This window comes from Pan paniscus, chromosome 10, assembly GCF_029289425.2.
Source record: "Pan paniscus chromosome 10, NHGRI_mPanPan1-v2.0_pri, whole genome shotgun sequence".
Taxonomy (NCBI): domain Eukaryota; kingdom Metazoa; phylum Chordata; class Mammalia; order Primates; family Hominidae; genus Pan; species Pan paniscus.
The window spans coordinates 12,100,595-12,118,475 of NC_073259.2; the positions used below are offsets into that span (position 1 = coordinate 12,100,595).

A 17,881-nucleotide genomic window follows, 5' to 3' on the forward strand; every position below is an offset into this window, starting at 1 on the left:
TTATCTGAGGACATTGTGGCCAGCCCCTAAGGTCTTCAAGCAGGATTCATCTAGGTAAACCAAGTACCTAAAACCATGCCCAAGGCGGTAAGGACTATATAATGATGTTTAAAAATCGGTAAAAATGCCCACCTCGCATAGTTTTGAGGAAGATGAACTGAGATGTGTCAGGGTGACTTATTTCCATCATCGTCCTTAGGGGAGCTTGGGTAGGGGCAAGGCGTGTAGCTGGGACCTAGGTCCAGACCCCTGGCTCTGCCACTGAATGGCTCGGTTGCTTTGGGCAGTTACTCCCGGGCCTCACTTTGCACATGCGCTTACCTAGTGGAGACAAAAGTACATACCTCGGTAGAGCGCGCACGCCTGTAACCCCAGCACTTTGGGAGGCCAAGGTGGGTGTACGTGCGCTTACCTAGTGGAGACAAAAGTACATACCTCGGTAGAGCGCGCACGCCTGTAACCCCAGCACTTTGGGAGGCCAAGGTGGGTGTATCACCTGAGGTCAGGAGTTTGAGACCAGCCTGGCCAACATGGTGAAACTCCGTCTCTACTAAAATTACAAAAATCAGCCAGGCTTCATGGCACATGCCTATAGTCCCAGCTACAGGCGTGCTGAAGCAGGAGAATCGCTTGCACCCCGGAGGCAGAGGCTGCAGTGAGCGGAGACCACACCACTGCACTCCAGCCTAGGCAACAGAGTATGAGACTCCATCTCAAAAAAAAAAAAAGTACCTACCTCAGAGTTCAAACTAGTGAATATTAGGAAGTGCTTGAGACAGTGACACCAAAGTGCACAATAAATACTCGCCAGTTTCATTATTATTAAAGAATCCATTTGAATGTCAGCTCAACACAGCCTCCTATACCGAGGCATTGTGAACCGCATCTCCCCAGCTTCTCCAGGCTTTTCCAAGAATCAGGGACACTGTAGCCTGTTGGTCTCAGTGTATGACAGACACGGAGGAGGCACATCTTTAGCTGATACTTAAACAGAGACCCTGAGCGCACATACACCCGCGCACACATGCACGGAGCTTCACCTTCTCTGTCATTCTGCAGTGACCAGGAGAGCAAGAGCTCCCACCTCCCTTCAAAACACTGTGCCCATCCCGGGCACTAAGGCCTCTTTAAAGCACGGCACCTCCACGAGGGAGGGCCACAGCCACATACACTCCACCTGGCAGGTGGACAGCGTGAGCATGTGGACCATAGCAGGGACAAGGTGCCCCGGCCAGCCCCAACGCCCTCTGCCGCTGACAGGGACAGAAGCCCTCTCCAGCTGCGTGTGCTGCAGAGGCCATGCGTAGCCTCCAGCTGCATTCTATTCCACTCCAGTGCCTGGGCCAGTTAGCACCAGTGTGGAAGACAGTGAGCTGGCTCCGGACAACAGGGATGGAGGAAAGGTCCCACATTCACATTCCTGATACGTGGACAAGGTGAGGGGCCGCAATCGCTCTGGCAGCATTTTAAAGATGGGGAAGTAGCAGACACCCACGCGTGAAGGCAGGAGAGCCCCAACTGTGGTGGAAATGGCCCCAGAATGGTAGGGCCAAGCCTAGCTCCAGACACCCCAGAGCCCTGGAGAAGCCAAGACCGAGGGAGAAAGCCTGAGGGAGGAGCGCCCCAGTCCCCAGGGGCCGGCCTGGTGCAGAGCTGCAGCTGATGTTCCCCTCTGTGCAGCCCCACCCTCTGCCTCGCTGAGGTCCCCGCTGCGAGGGCCTCGGGTGCAAGGGGGAGGCAGGTCTCTATCTCATGGAGCTGTCAGATGAGACATCGCGATCGGAGTCCTCAGCCTCGCTTGGCGGCGGCGGCGGGTCGCTAAGCGGGACCGCAGTGAAAGCAGGAGACTTTCTAGAAAAAAACACCAGTTGTCAACCTTGGGGCAGGCAGGAATCCTGAAGACGGACGGCACTCCTCCTCCTGCTGCCTCACCCTCTGGCCGCAGGTGAGAAGTACCGGAAGCGAGGGCGGGGCCGCGGGATGGCGAGGGAGCTGCAGGGACTGAACTCTCTCCAACCCCACCCTGACAGGGAAATGGGCCCCGCCTGTGTCTTGGGAACTCAGAGGCTGAGGTCAGGCATGATGGCTCACGCCTGTAATTCCAGCACTTTGGGAGGCAGAGGCGGGTGGATCACGACGTCAGGAGTTCAAGGCAAGCCTGGCCAACATGGTGAAACCCCATCTCTACTAAAAACGCAAAAATTAGCCAGGTGTGGTGGCGGGCGCCTTGGAGGCTGAGGCAAGATAATCACTTGAACCTGGGAGGCGGAGGTTGTAGTGAGCCAAAAAAAAAAAAAAAAGAAATAGCTGAAGTCACAGTAGGAGAGAAGCTGCTGAGCCTCCAGCACCCTGACTCTAGGGCCTTGGCTTTATGTCTATCTGCAGTATTTTTGTGATTTTTAAAAATTCACTTTCTTGTTGCGGTGTAACTTACACAGGGTCAAATGCACAAATCATGGCCCTGACTTTAGATAAAAATCTGCCCCCACAACCCTTCTGTTCCTTGCCAGTTTTTAAACTGCCTCTAACCAGGGGAACCACCAGAGCTGGTGGCCTTGGGAGGTTTCAGCCCTCCCGTCGTGAATGGACATAGTTCATCCAACTGCCAAGGGAGAGAGCTGTGGGTCTGGGCCAGCCCCACCCGGTAACTCCCAAAGGGCAGCCCCACAGCAAGATGTGACCCAGTCATTGTCTGAGGGTCTTTGGGGCTGTGTTCCAACCTTTCTCCCCGCTGTGTCCCCCCGGAAGGCCCCATGCCCAGGGGAGGCGCCTACCGGTCTCCAGACTGGGTGATGAGCCGGCGGCAGGTCTCCATCTGCACGTCCAGGCCGCGCTTCATGCTGCACATCTCCATGTACTCGTGCAGGTGCCGGTTCATGTCGTTCTTGGCCGTGGCCAACTCCAGCTGTGGTGGGGCAGGCAGGGCCATCGGGGTTAACAGGTGGGGTTCACAGCGCCTCTGTTGCCCCCGCCAGGAGGCTAACACGCCAAGAGCAGTGGCTGGGCCGGGGGCCCAGGCAGCCATTACTGAAGGCTCAGATTTTAAAATAAATCAGACCAAGGCAGAAGGCAGCGAATACACCATTGTTTCCTCTGCTTTTCCTGGAAATCTTTGCCTATGGAGGAATGCAAAGGTACTGCTGCAGGCTGTGTTCTTTTAAGACTGATAAGAGTGGTGAGGAAAGTCAATGTGGGCGGGATGGAGCAGATCCACAGGCTCCCAGGGCCACACAGGTTCCTGTGGGGCCCGGCTCACCCCTCATCCCCTGTACTGCGCTGGTCCTGGGCTGTCCCCTCACTGCACTGTGAGCTCCCGTAAGGGTTAGCGACAGGTTTTCCTCATCCTGGCAGACCCAGACCTCAAAGGGAATGAACTCTCTCTGTGACGTGCCGATGAGACCCGTGGCATACAAGCCTGGCTCACTGCTGAAAGGGGCCCAATCCTCTTACCATTCTCTCCTTATCACTTTATTTTCTCACCTAAAAGCCATTTTCAGACACTAAAAGGAAGACTCCCATATTGGAGGTGCCATTGATTCTGAGACGTGTCCTGATTTCAGAAATGTCACACGTGGAAAACACGGGGCTCAGAATCAAAGAAATCCGGTCTCCCTCCCCGGGCCCATTCTGCAGCCCACACTCTGAGGCAGGCGGAGAGGCAGGGCCCAGGCAGCACAAACTCAGTGCCAGGGACAGTCGACTGCCTCTCTTTGTTTTGGGTACAAAGGGCAGGGGCCACAAGGGGAAGCAAAATGAAACTGCCTGGAGATGACGTTCGTGACTGCCTGAGTGAAGAGAACGGGGAGGATACCAGCTGTGATAATGTGGATTGGACAGAGAGGGTGGGAACTTAGAGAAAGAAGGAAACAGGTTACAGGGCCAGACAACAGAGATGGTCAGGACAGTGACATTTGGGGTGAGATGGCGGCTGGCTGGGTGAGAAGCCCTAGTGGGGACAGCTTCCCTGGCAGGCTTGGATCCACAGCTGGGGCCCCACAGTAGTGGGAGGAGCAGGACACAGTGACTGTTCAACCCAGGGGGAAAATACAGTGCCACCAGCCCTTGTTCAGATCAGCTGCCTACACCCCAATTTCTCCACCTTGGAAGAACCGGAGTGCAGGGAGCTGGGTTCTGGAGCCATCACTCAGGGAGACTGGGAAGAAGGAAATGAACCAAATATATTCTACTGAAATACAAGGCTAGTACTGCCACCAGTAGTCTCTGCATATGTCTATGTCCCCACTTAATTCACAAATTTACAGCAGGAACAAGGTCAGGAGGTGAACGTGCATGTCAGGAGATGTCCTTGACAAGCCACCTTGAAAACTGCAGGCTTGCTGTGTGAACAGACTTGGGGGTGGGACGGGAGGAGACAGAGAGAGGTGAGGAGCGGTGGGGAAGAACTGCCTCCCACCCACCACTCTGGGCCTTGGCTTTACCTTGCTCCATCTTAGTGACCCTGAGAGATCAAAGGTCACAAAGATAAAGGCACCTTGGGTACTCCTGAGGTCAGCAAGTCCTCCTAACGGTTCCCCTAATGCAGAAGTCCCCAAACCCCAGGCCACGGACCAGTACCTGTCTGTGGCCTGTTAGGAACCAGGCCGAATAGGAGGTGAGCAGTGGGCAAGTGAGTGAAGCTTCATCTGTATTTACAGCTGCTCCCCATCACTGGCATTACGGCCTGAGCTCCACCTCCTGTCAGATCCGCGGCGGCATCAGATTCTCACAGGAGCCTGAACCCTACGTGAACTGTGCATGTAGGGATCTAGGCTGTGTGCTCCTTATGAGAATCTAATGCCTGATGATCTGTCACTATCTCCCATCACCCCCAGATGGGACCGTCTAGTTGCGGAAAACAAGTTCATGGCTCCCACTGATTCTACATTATGGTAAGCTGTATAATTATTTCATTATATATTATAATGTAATAATAATAGAAATAAAGTGCACAGGCCGGGTGCGGTGGCTCATGCCTGTAATCTCAGCACTTTGGGAGGCCGAGGTGGTGGATCACCTGAGGTCGGGAGTTCGAGACCAGCTTGACCAACATGGAGAAACCCCATCTCTACTAAAAATACAAAATTAGCCAGGCGTGGTGGCGCATGCCCGTAATCCCAGCTATTTGGGAGGCTGAGGCAGGAGAACTGCTTGAGCCCGGGAGGCGGAGGCCGCAGTGAGCCAAGATTGCGCCATTGCACTCCAGCCTGGGCAACAAGAGCAAAACTCTGTCTCTAAAAATAATAATAATAATTTTTAAAAATAGTAATAAAGTGCACAATAAATGTAATGTTTGAATCATCTCAAAATCATTTCCCCCGGGTCAGTGGAAAAACTGTCTTCCACAAACCAGTCCCTGGTACCAAAAAGGTTGGGGACTGCTGCCTAAAGTCATTGCACTGGGAGAGAGGAGGAGTCAGATGATTTGAAAATACTTTTTTTTTTTTTTTCCTGAGATGGAGTCTTGCTCTGTCACCCAGGCTGTGGTGCAGTGGCACAATCTCAGCTCACTGCAGCCTCCACCTCCCAGATTCCAGCAATTCTCCTGCCTCAGCCTCCCAAGTAGCTGGGATTACAGGTGCCCACCACAATGCCTGGCTACTTTTTGTATTTTTAGTAGAGACAGGGTTTCACATGTTGGTGGCCAGGCTGGTCTCACACTCCTGACCTCAAGTGATCTGCCCGCGTTGGCCTCCCAAAGTGCTGGGATTACAGGTGAGAGCCACCACGCCCGGCCAAAAATAGCTTAAAAGGCATGATTCCATTTAAGATATTATTTTCGTTCTTTCAGATCATGTTTTACACTGGGCACTTGAGGTCCAGGGAAGACTAGGGAGAGATGGCAGCCCGAGATCTCTTCTCACGAAGATGGCCGCACAAGGGCCCCTAGTTGGTTGAAGGCACAGTGAAAACACAAACCTTAAATCCACCATCCAAAAGAGGGAGACAAGAATCAGGTCAGGCAGGAGGAGGAAACAGTGAGCCGTGGTAGACAGGAGGGTGGGGAGGACTGGTTTCCTTGCCGTGTCTTTAGCTAGCAGCACAAATCCAGGACACCTCATCCACCTGGCCAAGAACACCAGGTTTGATGCAGGAGCAGGACAGTTTGATGTGTGTTGGGAGAATGAGTATATAGGAAAATAATTTCTCGACTTCCTTCTCAAACACCTCCAATGTGAGAGCAATAAGAATAAAGTCAAGGCCGGGCGCGGTGGCTCACGCCTGTAATCCCAGCACTTTGGGAGGCCGAGGCGGGTGGATCATGAGGTCAGGAGATCGAGACCATCCTGGCTAACACGGTGAAACCCCGTCTCTACTAAAAAATACAAAAAATTAGCCGGGCGTAGTGGCAGGCGCCTGTAGTCCCAGCTACTCTGGAGGCTGAGGCAGGAGAATGGCGTGAACCTGGGAGGTGGAGCTTGCAGTGAGCTGAGATCGCGCCACTGCACTCCAGCCTGGGCGACAGAGCGAGACTACGTCTCAAAAAAAAAAATAAATAAATAAATAAAAAGAATAAAGTCACTCTCTCCTTATCCACTGGTTTCACTTTCCACGGCTTCAGGTACCCAAGGTGAACCTTGATCTGAAAATATGAAATGAAATATTCCAGAAATAAACAATTCCTAAGTTTTAAATTGCACGCTGTTCTGAGTGGCCTGATAAAATCTCACTCTCTCTGCCGGGCGCGGTGGCTCACGCCTGTAATCCCAGCACTTTGGGAGGCCGAGGTGGGCGGATCATGAGGTCAGGAGATCGAGATCATCCTGGCTAACACGGTGAAACCCCATCTCTACTAAAAATACAAAAGAAATTAGCCGGGCATGATGGCGGGCGCCTGTAGTCCCAGCTACTCAGGAGGCTGAGGCAGGAGAATGGCGTGAACCCAGGAGGTGGAGCTTGCAGTGAGCCGAGTTCAAGCCACTGCACTCCAGCGTGGGTGACACGGCGAGACTCCGTCTCGGGAGAAAAAAAAAAAAAACTCACTCTATCCAGACCAGGACATGAACCCTCCCTCTGTCCCAAGGATCCACACTGTCTATACTGCCTGCCCATTAGTTACTTAGGAGCCATCTCAGTGATCAGATTGACTGTCGTGGTATGGCAGTGCCCGTGTTCAAGGAACCCTTATTTTTACTTCATAATGGCCCCAAAGCACAAGAGTAGTGATGCTGGCAATTTGGATATGTGAAAGAGAAGCCAAAATATGCTCCCTTTAAGTGAAAAGGTAAAAGTTTTCAACTTAATAAGAAAAAGAATCCGATGCTGAGGTTGGTAAGCTCTACAGTAAGAATGAATCTTCTATCCATGAAATTGTAAAGAAGGAAAAAGAAGTTTGTGCCAGTTTTGCTGTCACACCTCGAACTGCAAAAGGTACCGCCACAGCGCACGCTAAGTGCTTAGTTAAGATAGAAAAGGCATTGAATGTGTGGGTGGGAGACATGAACAGAAACACGTTCCAGTTGACAGCAACTGGATCCAAGCTATCAGGAGGTCAGTGCTATCTTTGGTTTCAGGCATCCACTGTGGGTCTTGGAACACATGCCCTGCAGATAAGGGGGGACTACGTATGAATCTCCCATGTGGGCCTGAAGAGAGGCTGAGATGCAGAGAAGGCTCCATGCCTCTCCCAAAGTCAGAGCGTTGGGAAAGGACCACCTCACCAGGCCAGGAGAGCTCACGGGGGTCCCGTCCATCCCTCCTCCCACAGCAACAGCAACCTCCATTCTGTGGTTCCACAAATCCTTCTTCCTTTGTTTATATTTCTGAGACGGAGTCTCGCTCTGTCGCCCAGGCTGGAGTGCAGTGGTGCGATCTTGGCTCACTGCAAGCTCCGCCTCCCGGGTTCACGCCATTCTCCTGCCTCAGCCTCCCGAGTAGCTGGGACTACAGGTGCCTGCCGCCACGCCCAGCTAATTTTTTTTTTGTATTTTTTGTAGAGACGGGGTTTCACTGTGTTAGCCAGGATGGTCTCGATCTCCTGACCTCGTGATCTTCCCGCCTCGGCCTCCCAAAGTGCTGGGATTACAGGCGTGAGCCACCGCGCCCGGCCTCCACAAATCCTTCTTGCAGCTCCTAAAGCCTAGAGTTTGAGTTAAAGCACCAGCTCCACTTGCCTCTAGGTACCTCTAGAAGGTACTTCAAGGCTTGGGAAAAAGCATGGAGATTTCTCTGTTATCTCAAAGGCTGAGTGGAAGAAACAGGAAAGTCCCAGTCCATCTCTGAGTGCCACGGCACTGATAGTGTTAATAATAATAAAACAGTCCCCACTATGCTACACTCGCTATGAGCCAGACACTGCCCTAAGCTCTATATATGCATTATTTCATCTGATCTTCTAAACAACCCTATAGGTGAGGTATTATTAAATTCCTCATTTTACAAATAAAAAGGCCCGGCACAGTGGCTCATGCCTGTAATCCCAACACTTTGTGAGGCCGAGTTAGGAGGACTGCTTGAATCCAGAAGTTTGCGGGCAGCCTGGAAAACATAGTGACACCCTGTCTCTGTAAAAAAATCAAAAAATTAGCCGGGCGTGGTAGCACACGCCTATGGTCCCAGCTACTTGGGAGGCTGAGGTAGGAGGATTGCTTGGATCCAGAAGATCACGGCTGCAGTGAGCCTGGAGTGACAGAGCAAGACCCTGTCTCAAAAAAAGAAAGAAAGAAAGAAAGAGAAAGAAACAGGTGTAGGGCTGGACACATGGCTCATGTCTCTAATTCTAGTACTTTGGGAGGCCGAGGCAGGAGGATCACTTAAGCCCAAGAGTTTAAGACCTGCCTGGGAAACACAGGGAGATCCCATCTCTACAAAAAAATACAAATAAAAATTAGCTGGGTGTGGTGGCACACACCTGTGGGCCCAGCTACTCAGAAGGCTGGGGTGGGAGGATCACTCCAGCCTAGGCAACAGAGTGAAACAGAGTGAGACCTTGTCTCAAAAAAGAAAGGATAGAAAGACAAGGGAGAGAGGGAGGCAGGGATAGAGGGGGAGAGGGAGAGAGGGGAAGAGAGAGAGAGAGAGAGAAAGGAAGGAAGGAAGGAAGGAAGGAAAGAAAGGAAAGGAAAGGAAAGGAAAGGAGGGGCTCAGAGGGAACAAGTAACTTATTACAAGTTCAGGGTGGTTGTAAGTAACAGAGCTGAGATTTGAACCAATATCTGTCTGTTTCCAGAGCCTGAGGTCTTCAGAGCCCACCAGAAGGACTATAGCTGAGAGATCACTCCTCCTCCCAAGACCTTGGTCTCTAGGGTCCTGCAGCAGGGATGAGGCCACTGCGCCTGCAGCCCCACTCAAAACCCTCTGGGACACCGCGCCCCTGGCTTCCGCTCCTGCCCTTACCTCTATCTGGTCAATGGTCTCCTGATACTCCTTCTCCCGGGTTTTGAACAGGGACTCCGTATCTTTAATCACCTTCTCCAGGCTATCTTCCTGCTGCTGGAGTAGAAAGGGAAGCGGGGGAGGCCAGCCAAGGAGGGATGGGATGGGACGCATTCCAAAGGGCCAAGTCAGGGAGAGAGAGAGAGACGAAGTCTGGTTAAAGAAACTGGAGAAAGAAAAGCAAAAGGATAAAGGAAGAGGGGAGACGCAGGTAGAGGATGACAGCCACATGGGGGGACAGAGCAAGGAGAGGAGCGGGGGAGTGGGCGTCAGGCTGGAGAGGCAGAGCCAGAGGGCCCTGAGGCCGGGAGCAGAGGTTACCTCTCCCTGGGCCTCTGCAGCTGCCATGGCATAGCCTGAGAAATCCTCCCAAAGCAGCAGGGTCTCCTCAGTCTCCTCCCAAGTCAGGCTGTCACAGTCGTCCTCAAAATCATACTCCCTCCTAGAGACAGGGAACCCGGGTGTCAGGGCGGGCGGGGCCTCGTCCTGGCAGGGGACTGGGGAGCTCCGGCCTCCTGGGCTGCTGTGGCGTCGGTGCTGCGGGAGCACGGCCTGCGGACTCACAGCTGGTTGAGCATGCGCTGCATCTCCTCGTTGATGCTGAGGGCTGTGCTCTCCTCCTCATCCCCATCGGGCTGGCGGGGCCCCTCACTCTCCGACAGGGAGGTGTCCTCCTCGACGGCAGCCTTGCGCTCCCGCTTCCGCCCCCCCATGGATGGGACCTTAATGGGAGACAAGTGCAGAGACTACAGAGACGAGGCCGGGTGCATGAGGAGAAAGGGCGGGAGCGGGAGGCCGGGCAGAGAGGGTGGGAATGGGGGAGAAGCATGAACCAGTAGGAAGGGGGGGGCAGACAGAAAGAAAAGTCACAGTTACAATGACAGGAACAGAAACACGGACAGTCACCAAGGGCCAGACACACAGACACACAGCGTGGGTCAGGGCTGCAAACTGAGAAGGCAGAACAAGAAGAAATCGAGAAGAAGAGCAGTCAGACAAGGGAGGAAGGGCTCGCTGGGGCTGCAGTCAGATGTGCATGATGGCTCAAGAGGAAATTTTTTTTCTAAAAAAAGTCTTTTTGATTAAATGACTCAACTAAAAAAAAAAAGCTTTAGGCCGCAAGGAGGATGAGTGTGCAATGTGTACAAAAGAGAACCTGAATCACATCCAGATCTGGAAAGCCGGGGGAGAAGGGAGAGAAAGAAATGCAGTCAAGAGAACAAGAGATAGAGAGAAAAAGGGGGAAGAGCAAGGAAAAGAGAAAGGGCAGAAAAAAATCCGTGCTCAAGAGCCCAGCGGACCCAAACTGAGGGCCAGGAGGCCTAGGCAGCTTAGAAACTGGGACTGGGACATTAATAAGCTTGCGTGAGATCAAACTAACCAGCTTCTTCTGTGGAGGAAGCAAGAGAGAAGATGAGAGGAAGAGAGGAGAGGAAGCAGACAGAGGAGAGAGAGGGGGAAGGGAGAGACGGCGTTAGAGACAGCTTCCACGATGCCCCTCCTGATGCTGCTCCTTACCCCCCAGTCTAGCCCCGTGAGGGCCCCAGTTGCCAGGTAAGGCTCCCCAAGCAAGAGGCAGGGCCTGCGTTCCAGGCCAGCCGCCACGGAAGCATCCACCTGCCCCACCCACCCCTGAGAGCAGAGGGCAGCTCCGTCCTCACCTGGAACATCTGGATCATGTCCTCGCAGTTGCGCTGCTGAGCCACATCGCAGAGCTTGGCGGTGATGTCGATGCGGCGGCAGATGTCCATATCCACCTTCATGGCTTTCTCCTGGATCTTGGTGTCCAGCTCCGACAGGTTCTGTCCAGGGAGCCCAGGGAACAGTGAGGAGGCGCCCAGTTCTCCAGACAAGGACGAATTAGGCCCGGCAAGGTCCTCATCCTTCCCACCACATTGCACCGGTGCCTCTTCTGTGGAGTCTCCCTGAGCTGACTGCACCCCTCTTCCTGGGTAGCGGTGGCCTCCCCACAGCACTGTGTGAATATGCTGGGCATGGGGCGGCTCGGGCCACTGCTCCCTGGCCAAACGGAAGCCCTGGAGGGCATGGCCAGTGCCTGGGACATGCAGGGGGCTCACTGGAACCACTAGCGGTCCTCATCCTCCTGGAACTTACATTCCCAGAGAGAAAGAGACTCCTGGGAATTATAAGAGTGGAGAAAGGACTATAATAATCGCAACAGCTAACACTCTTCCAGCTAACACTGCATGCCGGGCACTGTCCGGAGTACATGACCACCCTCACAATACTCCTGCAGAGTGCACGCGTTTATTTCCCCACGCCAAAGGTGAGGCCTCAGAGGCTGAGGAATCGGCCCAGGGCCCCGGCGCCAGCTGCAGAGCCTCCACCCCAGAAGCTGCTCACTAACTGCTCTGCAACCCCAGGCCCTCAGAAGCTGCGCCACCTCTGTGACGCAACACCGAGACTTTTGTTCCTTGTCTTTCTCTGGAGTTAGGGGTGGCTAGGGGAAAAAGGGAAGGAAAGCAAAGAGAAGGGGAGGAGCCGTGGACGGGAGGCCAACAGGCCAACACTAGAAGGGCCTACTCTTCTGGCCTCAGAAGCCTCACTTCGGGAAGCCTGGGGCTGCACTCACGTTACTCATGAGCCCCTTGAAGACCACCAGCTCAGCCTTCAACTGTTCCACCTTCAGTGCCAGCTCCTCCTGGCAGGCATCAGCCTCCTGGGCTTCCTGCAGTTGGGAGAAACCCTGATGTTGGTGGCACTGCCGAGGTGGGATGAAGATAAAGATGCCAAGGAGGGACAGGGAGACGGCAGCAGGGTCATGGGCAGACAGGGGTACCCAGAGAAGCACCAGCAGCAAGTGGGGCGCCACCCTCACCTCCTGGAGCTCATTTACACGGTCTTGCAGCTGGATCCGCACCGTGTACTCCTCTTCCCACCTGACAGACATGGGAAGGGCGGAGAGAGCTTAGGTACAGAGTCCTTCCCTACCCCCATGGCTCCCTGTCCCCACCTCTCTGGCTCAGGCCTCAGACCCCAGTTCTGGTTCCCTGGATGGGGAGGAGCAGGGCACAGGAATGCCTGGCCAGCCAGCTGGTGACCAACTGCAGCTGTCACGTGGCTCTGTGCTTCCTGATGGGCGTCGAGCTCGCCAGCTGCCTTCCCGGAACCTCCAGGCTGCGCACCAGGAGCTCTGTTTGGGCAAGTGCTGAGGCTCCGGTCCTCCGTGACGCCCATCCCCGCTCAGGCCCCAGCTCAGCCAGCTGTCCGGCTGGCCTCATTGCCCACCTCCTGCCCACACCAGACCACCAGGTCCACCCGGCCCAGTCTCCCACCTTCAGTCGCACAGATCCGGGCTCCCGCCTCCTGCCCGCACCAGAACAGAGCTCGTCGAGCCCGCTGCCCTGCCTCTTGTGGTATCATTTAACCCTGTAAAAGCATCTGCAGGACACATACTGTATCAACAGAGTGGGTCAAGAGCCTGGTAGGAGACACTCAAAGTCCTTCCCCACAAGCTCCAGAAACTACCCCCCCAGAGCCTCCTCTAAGGGAGTCACAGAGAGGTGACCAGACTGGCTCAGAGGCCGGAAGTCCCACAGCAGCATGACAGCAGTGGACACACGAGCCTGGGGTTACTAGCACTCAAACCCAGAGGGAAAGAGAAAGTAGAGTATGTAAAGGGGCCCGGTGAGTACGGCAGATGAGAACTAGACACAGCCTGTTCCAGGGCCCAGAATTCAGAGATTAAGACTGCAAGTGGGCCGGACGACACCCTGGGCCACAAGGCAGGTAGGGCATGCTTCCCAGAGCCAGCTTTGTCATGTCTCATCAGCCATGGCAGGCAGTGCATATTCTATTCCATCACAGAGATGGAAGCCAGGGCAACGTGCTGCTTAGGACCCGCCCGGCGTTCCAGGGCCCTGCAGTCTAGCTGGCGTAGCAGCACATCTCAAATCCTGTTCCTGTGAGCTCATCGCTTCTGTCAGCCCGAGAAGGGAGGGGAACTGCACCAAGAGAGAAACTTCAACACAAGAAAGGTGGTTAGGAAGGGGCCAAGAAGACAGCAAGAAAATTAAAATCTGAGTGCGCAGCTTCTGAAGCCTTGGGTGAAGCCCTTTCTTCCCCTTCCCTCCATCTTCCTTCCTATGTCAGCCTCTGGGTCCCATCTCCTCACTCACAGCCGCACTGCAGTATTCCTAATAATAACTCCTCCACATCACCTCGGCTGCCCCTCCCTGCTGGGCAGAGCAGGAGGAGGCAGCCAGCCCAGCCACCACCCTGCTGGCTCCCCACACAGCCCAGCTCCCAGCCTTCCTGGCTCCCAGCCCCCTTCCCTGTGTGTCCCGTAGGTGCTTCTCCCCTCCTCCCTGGCATTCTCATGCATACAGTCAGGCCACTAAGGGCCCCAGTCGCATCAGATTATGTTTTCTTAGCTAAGACCCTTATCTTTTCTGGGTCTTGGTTTCTTTATCTACGATGTGAAGGCATGAACTGTGGTGCCCTCATGCGCCGGGAGCCCACGAGTCCCTGGAGGGAGACAGTAAGCCTGTCAAGGGCACGCTAACCCTGGACAAGATGTGTGAAAGAGGGCAGGAGGGGCTATCTGACAGTGGGCTCAACAGAGCCTGGAAGAAACTTAAGTAAGGCAGTTATAGCTAAAGGTTAAGCCTAAGGAAATCTTACAGGGTAAAAAAAAATCTACAAATGAATCATCTGGAAGCCCACTACAGTTCTATTTGTTCTTTGGCCAGACTTCACACAAACAGGTTCATTTTCACCTCCATTTCCATCTGGTCTCACTTATAAGGTTCCCTTAACATGGGCAGAATTTGAGAGCGATTTCCATGTGTTCTGCATGGACCAAATATCTCTCTTCCAAAAAACTGTATCCCTGGGTTGAAGAGAGAAAGCAGGGACCATTCCTATGTTGCGAAAATGGGGGCTCAAAAAAAGGTCACACACAAGGCAGGGGAGCTGAAAATAGAATGCAGGAGGCCTTTAGCTACCTCCCAGTTTAGCGCTCAAGCCATCCCAGGCCTTCCAGGCAGAAGACAGGAGTTACAGTGTTGCTATAAAGAGACCAGAATGAGGGCAGGGGATCTGGGGAGGAAGAAGAGTCACTGCCAGTATCACGTACCATCCAAATCTAGCTAAGGCTCTCTACACAGCAGCGTGCTGCAGAGCGATGAGCTAATCAGTCCCCAAGGAATAACTCTTTCCTGTCCTGGACAGCTGGACCAAGGACAAACGCTCCTTCAGTTTAAAAAAAAAAAATGCTCCTGAGAACAGCAGTTGTTCCTGTGGTTATGGATGTATTCCAGAACTGTGCCTGTGCCACTGCTGAGCGCGTAGTTAACTCCTGCAGGGGCAGAGCAGGCTGGTTCTGGGTGGCAGAATGATGATTTCAGGACAACTGAAACTCCCAAGGACACATAACATGGACCACAACTAAGGAAGCCAGCACGAGGACAGGACTCAAGCTCAGAAAGCCTGCTGATCAGGTCAGGAGTTTGAGACTGGCCTGGACAACGCAAAAAGAAAAAAAAAAAAAAATAGCCAGGCATGGACATGGTAGTGCACACCTGTAGTCCCAGCTACTCAAGAGGCTGAGGCAGGATGATTGCTTGAGCCCAGGAGGATGAGGCTGCAGTGAGCCGTGATGACGCTACTGCACTCCAGCCTGGATGACAGAGAAAGACCCTGTCTCAATATTTTAAGTCAAGGGTCTGTAGTCATGTGTTCAACGCCACTTCTTGCCATCACTTTGCAATTATTGAAATGGGCATACTGAGCTCAGAAAGCAAATCTGATGCTTTCACGGGAGACAGAGCCACATTTGTGTTCTGGGTGGGATCACTAGTGCAGGAGAACACTACATCTTCTTCTGAAGGCAAAATGCTTGTAGGTTTTGCCTCTTTACTTTGCATTTACTTCTAAAATTGCACTTGTTCACCTACCAGTGTTTACGAAATCCTGTATTTGGGATGCTTTTTCTATAATAAAATATTATCATTTATGGGAAAAAAAAAAAAAGAAAGCCTGCTGATCTGTGATCTGGTAAACTCCAGCAGGGTGGAGATCCCTGAAGGTCGCCCCCAGACCCAGCGGTCATTTCCTAGAACATTCGGCCAATCCTCACCCAGTGCTGAATCTCCGCTACACTGGGCTGCATAGGTAGTTCCCAGGCCCGCCCACAAGGGGTCATAATAGCTGAGATGAGAGGGGAGGCCGCCAAACCAAAGCCTGTCAGTCACCCCCTCCCTCCTCAAGGCTTGGGTTGGAGTCTGCAAGACACTACCTCTGCTCTCACTCCTGTCCTATCGGCTTGCTTATCAGCCATCTAAGGAATCCACTTGGTATACAGCCAGCACTCCTGGCATCACATCCCTTCCCCTTGCCCCTTGGGGCCGGGCTCCTCTCAGACAGCCAAATCTTCATCCACAGAATGCACTGGGCCCGCCCCGCGGCCTCGCGGTCCTAGGGAGGGCCCATATCCCAGCTTCTCCCTGCTCAGTCCCCTGCTGGCTCTCCACTCTCCCTCCACCACTGGCGCTTTATACTGCCAAGATTCCCCTATCAGCCCTGCTCTCCACCCTCACCCTAGTGAATTCCCTTCACTCTTTCTTTTCCCAGTTTGTTGACCTACTCAAGCAATGGCTTGAGGTCCCGGAGCTTTTCCTATGAAACCACAGCAGGTACCTGGTTTCCATCAATATTCTTTGGGAAACCTTGGGCTGTGAAAGAATCACTCGTTGCAAGGTACAGCCCCTCCCTCACCAGCCCCTTCCAGTTTCACTCAATTTAGTCTCCCAAATTTACGCTATATCCTTGCCTCCTACTTTTGAAGTTTATATCCCTAACCTGCCCCAGGGCTGAGACCGGTAGGACAGAGCCCCAGTCCCTTTCACACCGCACAAAACCCGCAGTTAAGCCTGGATGGCAGAGACAAGCCGGAAAAGTAGGAACCCCCCCGTGTTCCGCTCCCAGCGTCCTTCTTCCTGTCACGAGCAGGGCTTCTGCATTCTCTGCGGATTCTAGTCTCCCTGCATCCAATTCCTTCCAAGCTCCTCATTATACAGCACAAACTTTACTCTCATTCTTTTCACCCCTGATTCTTCGGAACCCACACCGACTCGCGGCCCGTTGTGAGTGGTATGACACAGAGAGACCTGTCCCCCTTTCCCAATCCCTACCTCCGCTTGTACTCGTCCCGCTCCCGCTTCACTTTGGCCAGCACGTTGTAGAGAGCGCGGATCTCGGGCGTGATGGTGTCGATCTGGACGCCCACCCCATCCGGGTGCACCCACGACAAGCCAGGCCCTTGCACCAGAGTGGGCTCCAGTCCCGGCCCGAGCCGGCGGGCGTGCGAGAACGACCAGATGGTGCCGGGCATGAAGCGGGCCGACGAGGAATAGGTGGTGGAGGTGGAGGTGGAGGACGACGAGAGGCTGGCCGCGGAGGGCGCGAGGGGGCCGGCCGGGGAGCGCGCGGGCGAGCCCAGCACGCGCGCCGAAGGGCTGCAGACAGCGGCCGGCCGGGCGCCCAGCTGCAGCCCCAGGGGCCGGATGGGGCTGACGAAGCCGGTCTGCACTGCCTGGTCGCGACGACCCAGGCCCCGCCGGCCCTGCTTACCCTCCTCCAGCGCTTGCTGCAGTTGCTTCTCCAACAGCCGGTTCCGGCGCTCCAGCTCATGCACCTTGGCCAGGAAGCAGCGGAACCGGAGGTTCAGGGTCTTGAGCACGTTGATGTTGGAGCCCAGGTCATTGCGGAGGGCCATGGCGGCAGGCGGGGCCGGGCCCGGCCCGGGCGGCGAGTAGGCAGCAGGGCCGGCCGGCGAGAGAGGCGCCGGGGGCAAGTCTCCTCCCCCGGCGAAGTGGTCGCCTCCCAGTGAGTCCCCCAGTGGCCCGGCCAGGCCCTGCTGCTCCTGCTGCAGGAGGAAGAGGTTGGGGCCGAATAACGGATTCATGGCTGCGCCTTCTGCTGGGAGATGCAGACCGGTGCAGGAGCAGGGATGGAAGGCGAGCCAGAAGAGCCAATGCGGCGCCGGCGGGACAGAGCCGACCAATCAGGCGGCTCGGAAGCGGGGCAGAGGTCAGGGGGCGGGCCGAGGGGAAGCCAATGACAGGCTCCAATTGGAGGCCGGACCCTGGACCTTTCCGGGTCTGAGGCCGAGCCCTGTGATGAGGGGAGCCACCGCCTGGACTCCAGCCGGGGTGGCGTAAAGCCCAGGACCTCCAGTACCCCATGGGTTCTGGTGGCAAGCCCATCTCCCCTACACGACTTTTTTTTTTTGAGACCGAGTCTCACTGTCGCCCGGGCTGGAGTGCAGTGGCGCGATCTTGGCTCACTGCAACCTCAGCCTCCCAGGTTCAAGCGATTCTCCTGCTTCAGTGTCCCGAGTAGCTGGGATTACAGGCACCCGCCACCACGCCCGGCTGATTTTTTGTATTTTTAGTAGAGACGAGGTTTCGCCATGTTAGCCAGGCTGGTCTCGAACTCCTGACCTCAGGTGATCCACCCGCCTTGGCCTCCCAGAAAGTGCTGGGAT

At 54.5% G+C, this 17,881-nt stretch overlaps 1 protein-coding gene across 17 annotated transcripts; it reads right to left on the bottom strand.

Moving 5' to 3' along the window:
* Positions 1-801: 801 nt before the first annotated feature.
* Positions 802-17,381, bottom strand: IFFO1 (intermediate filament family orphan 1). 17 transcript variants are annotated; one of them, XM_008973726.4, is made up of 9 exons: positions 16,527-17,381; positions 12,212-12,272; positions 11,966-12,061; positions 11,034-11,174; positions 9,937-10,094; positions 9,694-9,814; positions 9,334-9,429; positions 2,775-2,905; positions 802-1,851 (listed from the first exon to the last, which is right to left on the bottom strand). In XM_008973726.4, the coding sequence occupies exons 1-9, from the start codon at positions 17,297-17,299 to the stop codon at positions 1,746-1,748; spliced, it is 1,683 nt and encodes a 560-aa protein (XP_008971974.1). In that variant the 5' UTR covers positions 17,300-17,381; the 3' UTR covers positions 802-1,745. The 17 variants fall into 17 exon arrangements, with proteins under 17 accessions (XP_008971974.1, XP_054951282.1, XP_008971975.1 ...); XM_055095307.2 differs by having other exon boundaries at positions 802-1,847; positions 9,334-9,426; positions 16,527-17,362; XM_008973727.5 differs by having other exon boundaries at positions 9,334-9,426; positions 16,527-17,360.
* Between the last annotated feature and the right edge of the window lie 500 nt (positions 17,382-17,881).

Bases quoted from the DNA above. Each gene is read 5' to 3' on its own strand.
- IFFO1 (XM_063593311.1), bottom strand. From the start codon at position 17,299: ATGAATCCGTTATTCGGCCCCAACCTCTTCCTCCTGCAGCAGGAGCAG. The intron at 12,062-12,211 runs GTGAGGGTGGCG...TCCCAACTGCAG, and splicing joins GTGTAAATGAGCTCCAGGAG to GAAGCCCAGGAGGCTGATGC. The intron at 11,175-11,965 runs GTGAGTGCAGCC...CTCCCTGGACAG, and splicing joins TCAAGGGGCTCATGAGTAAC to AACCTGTCGGAGCTGGACAC.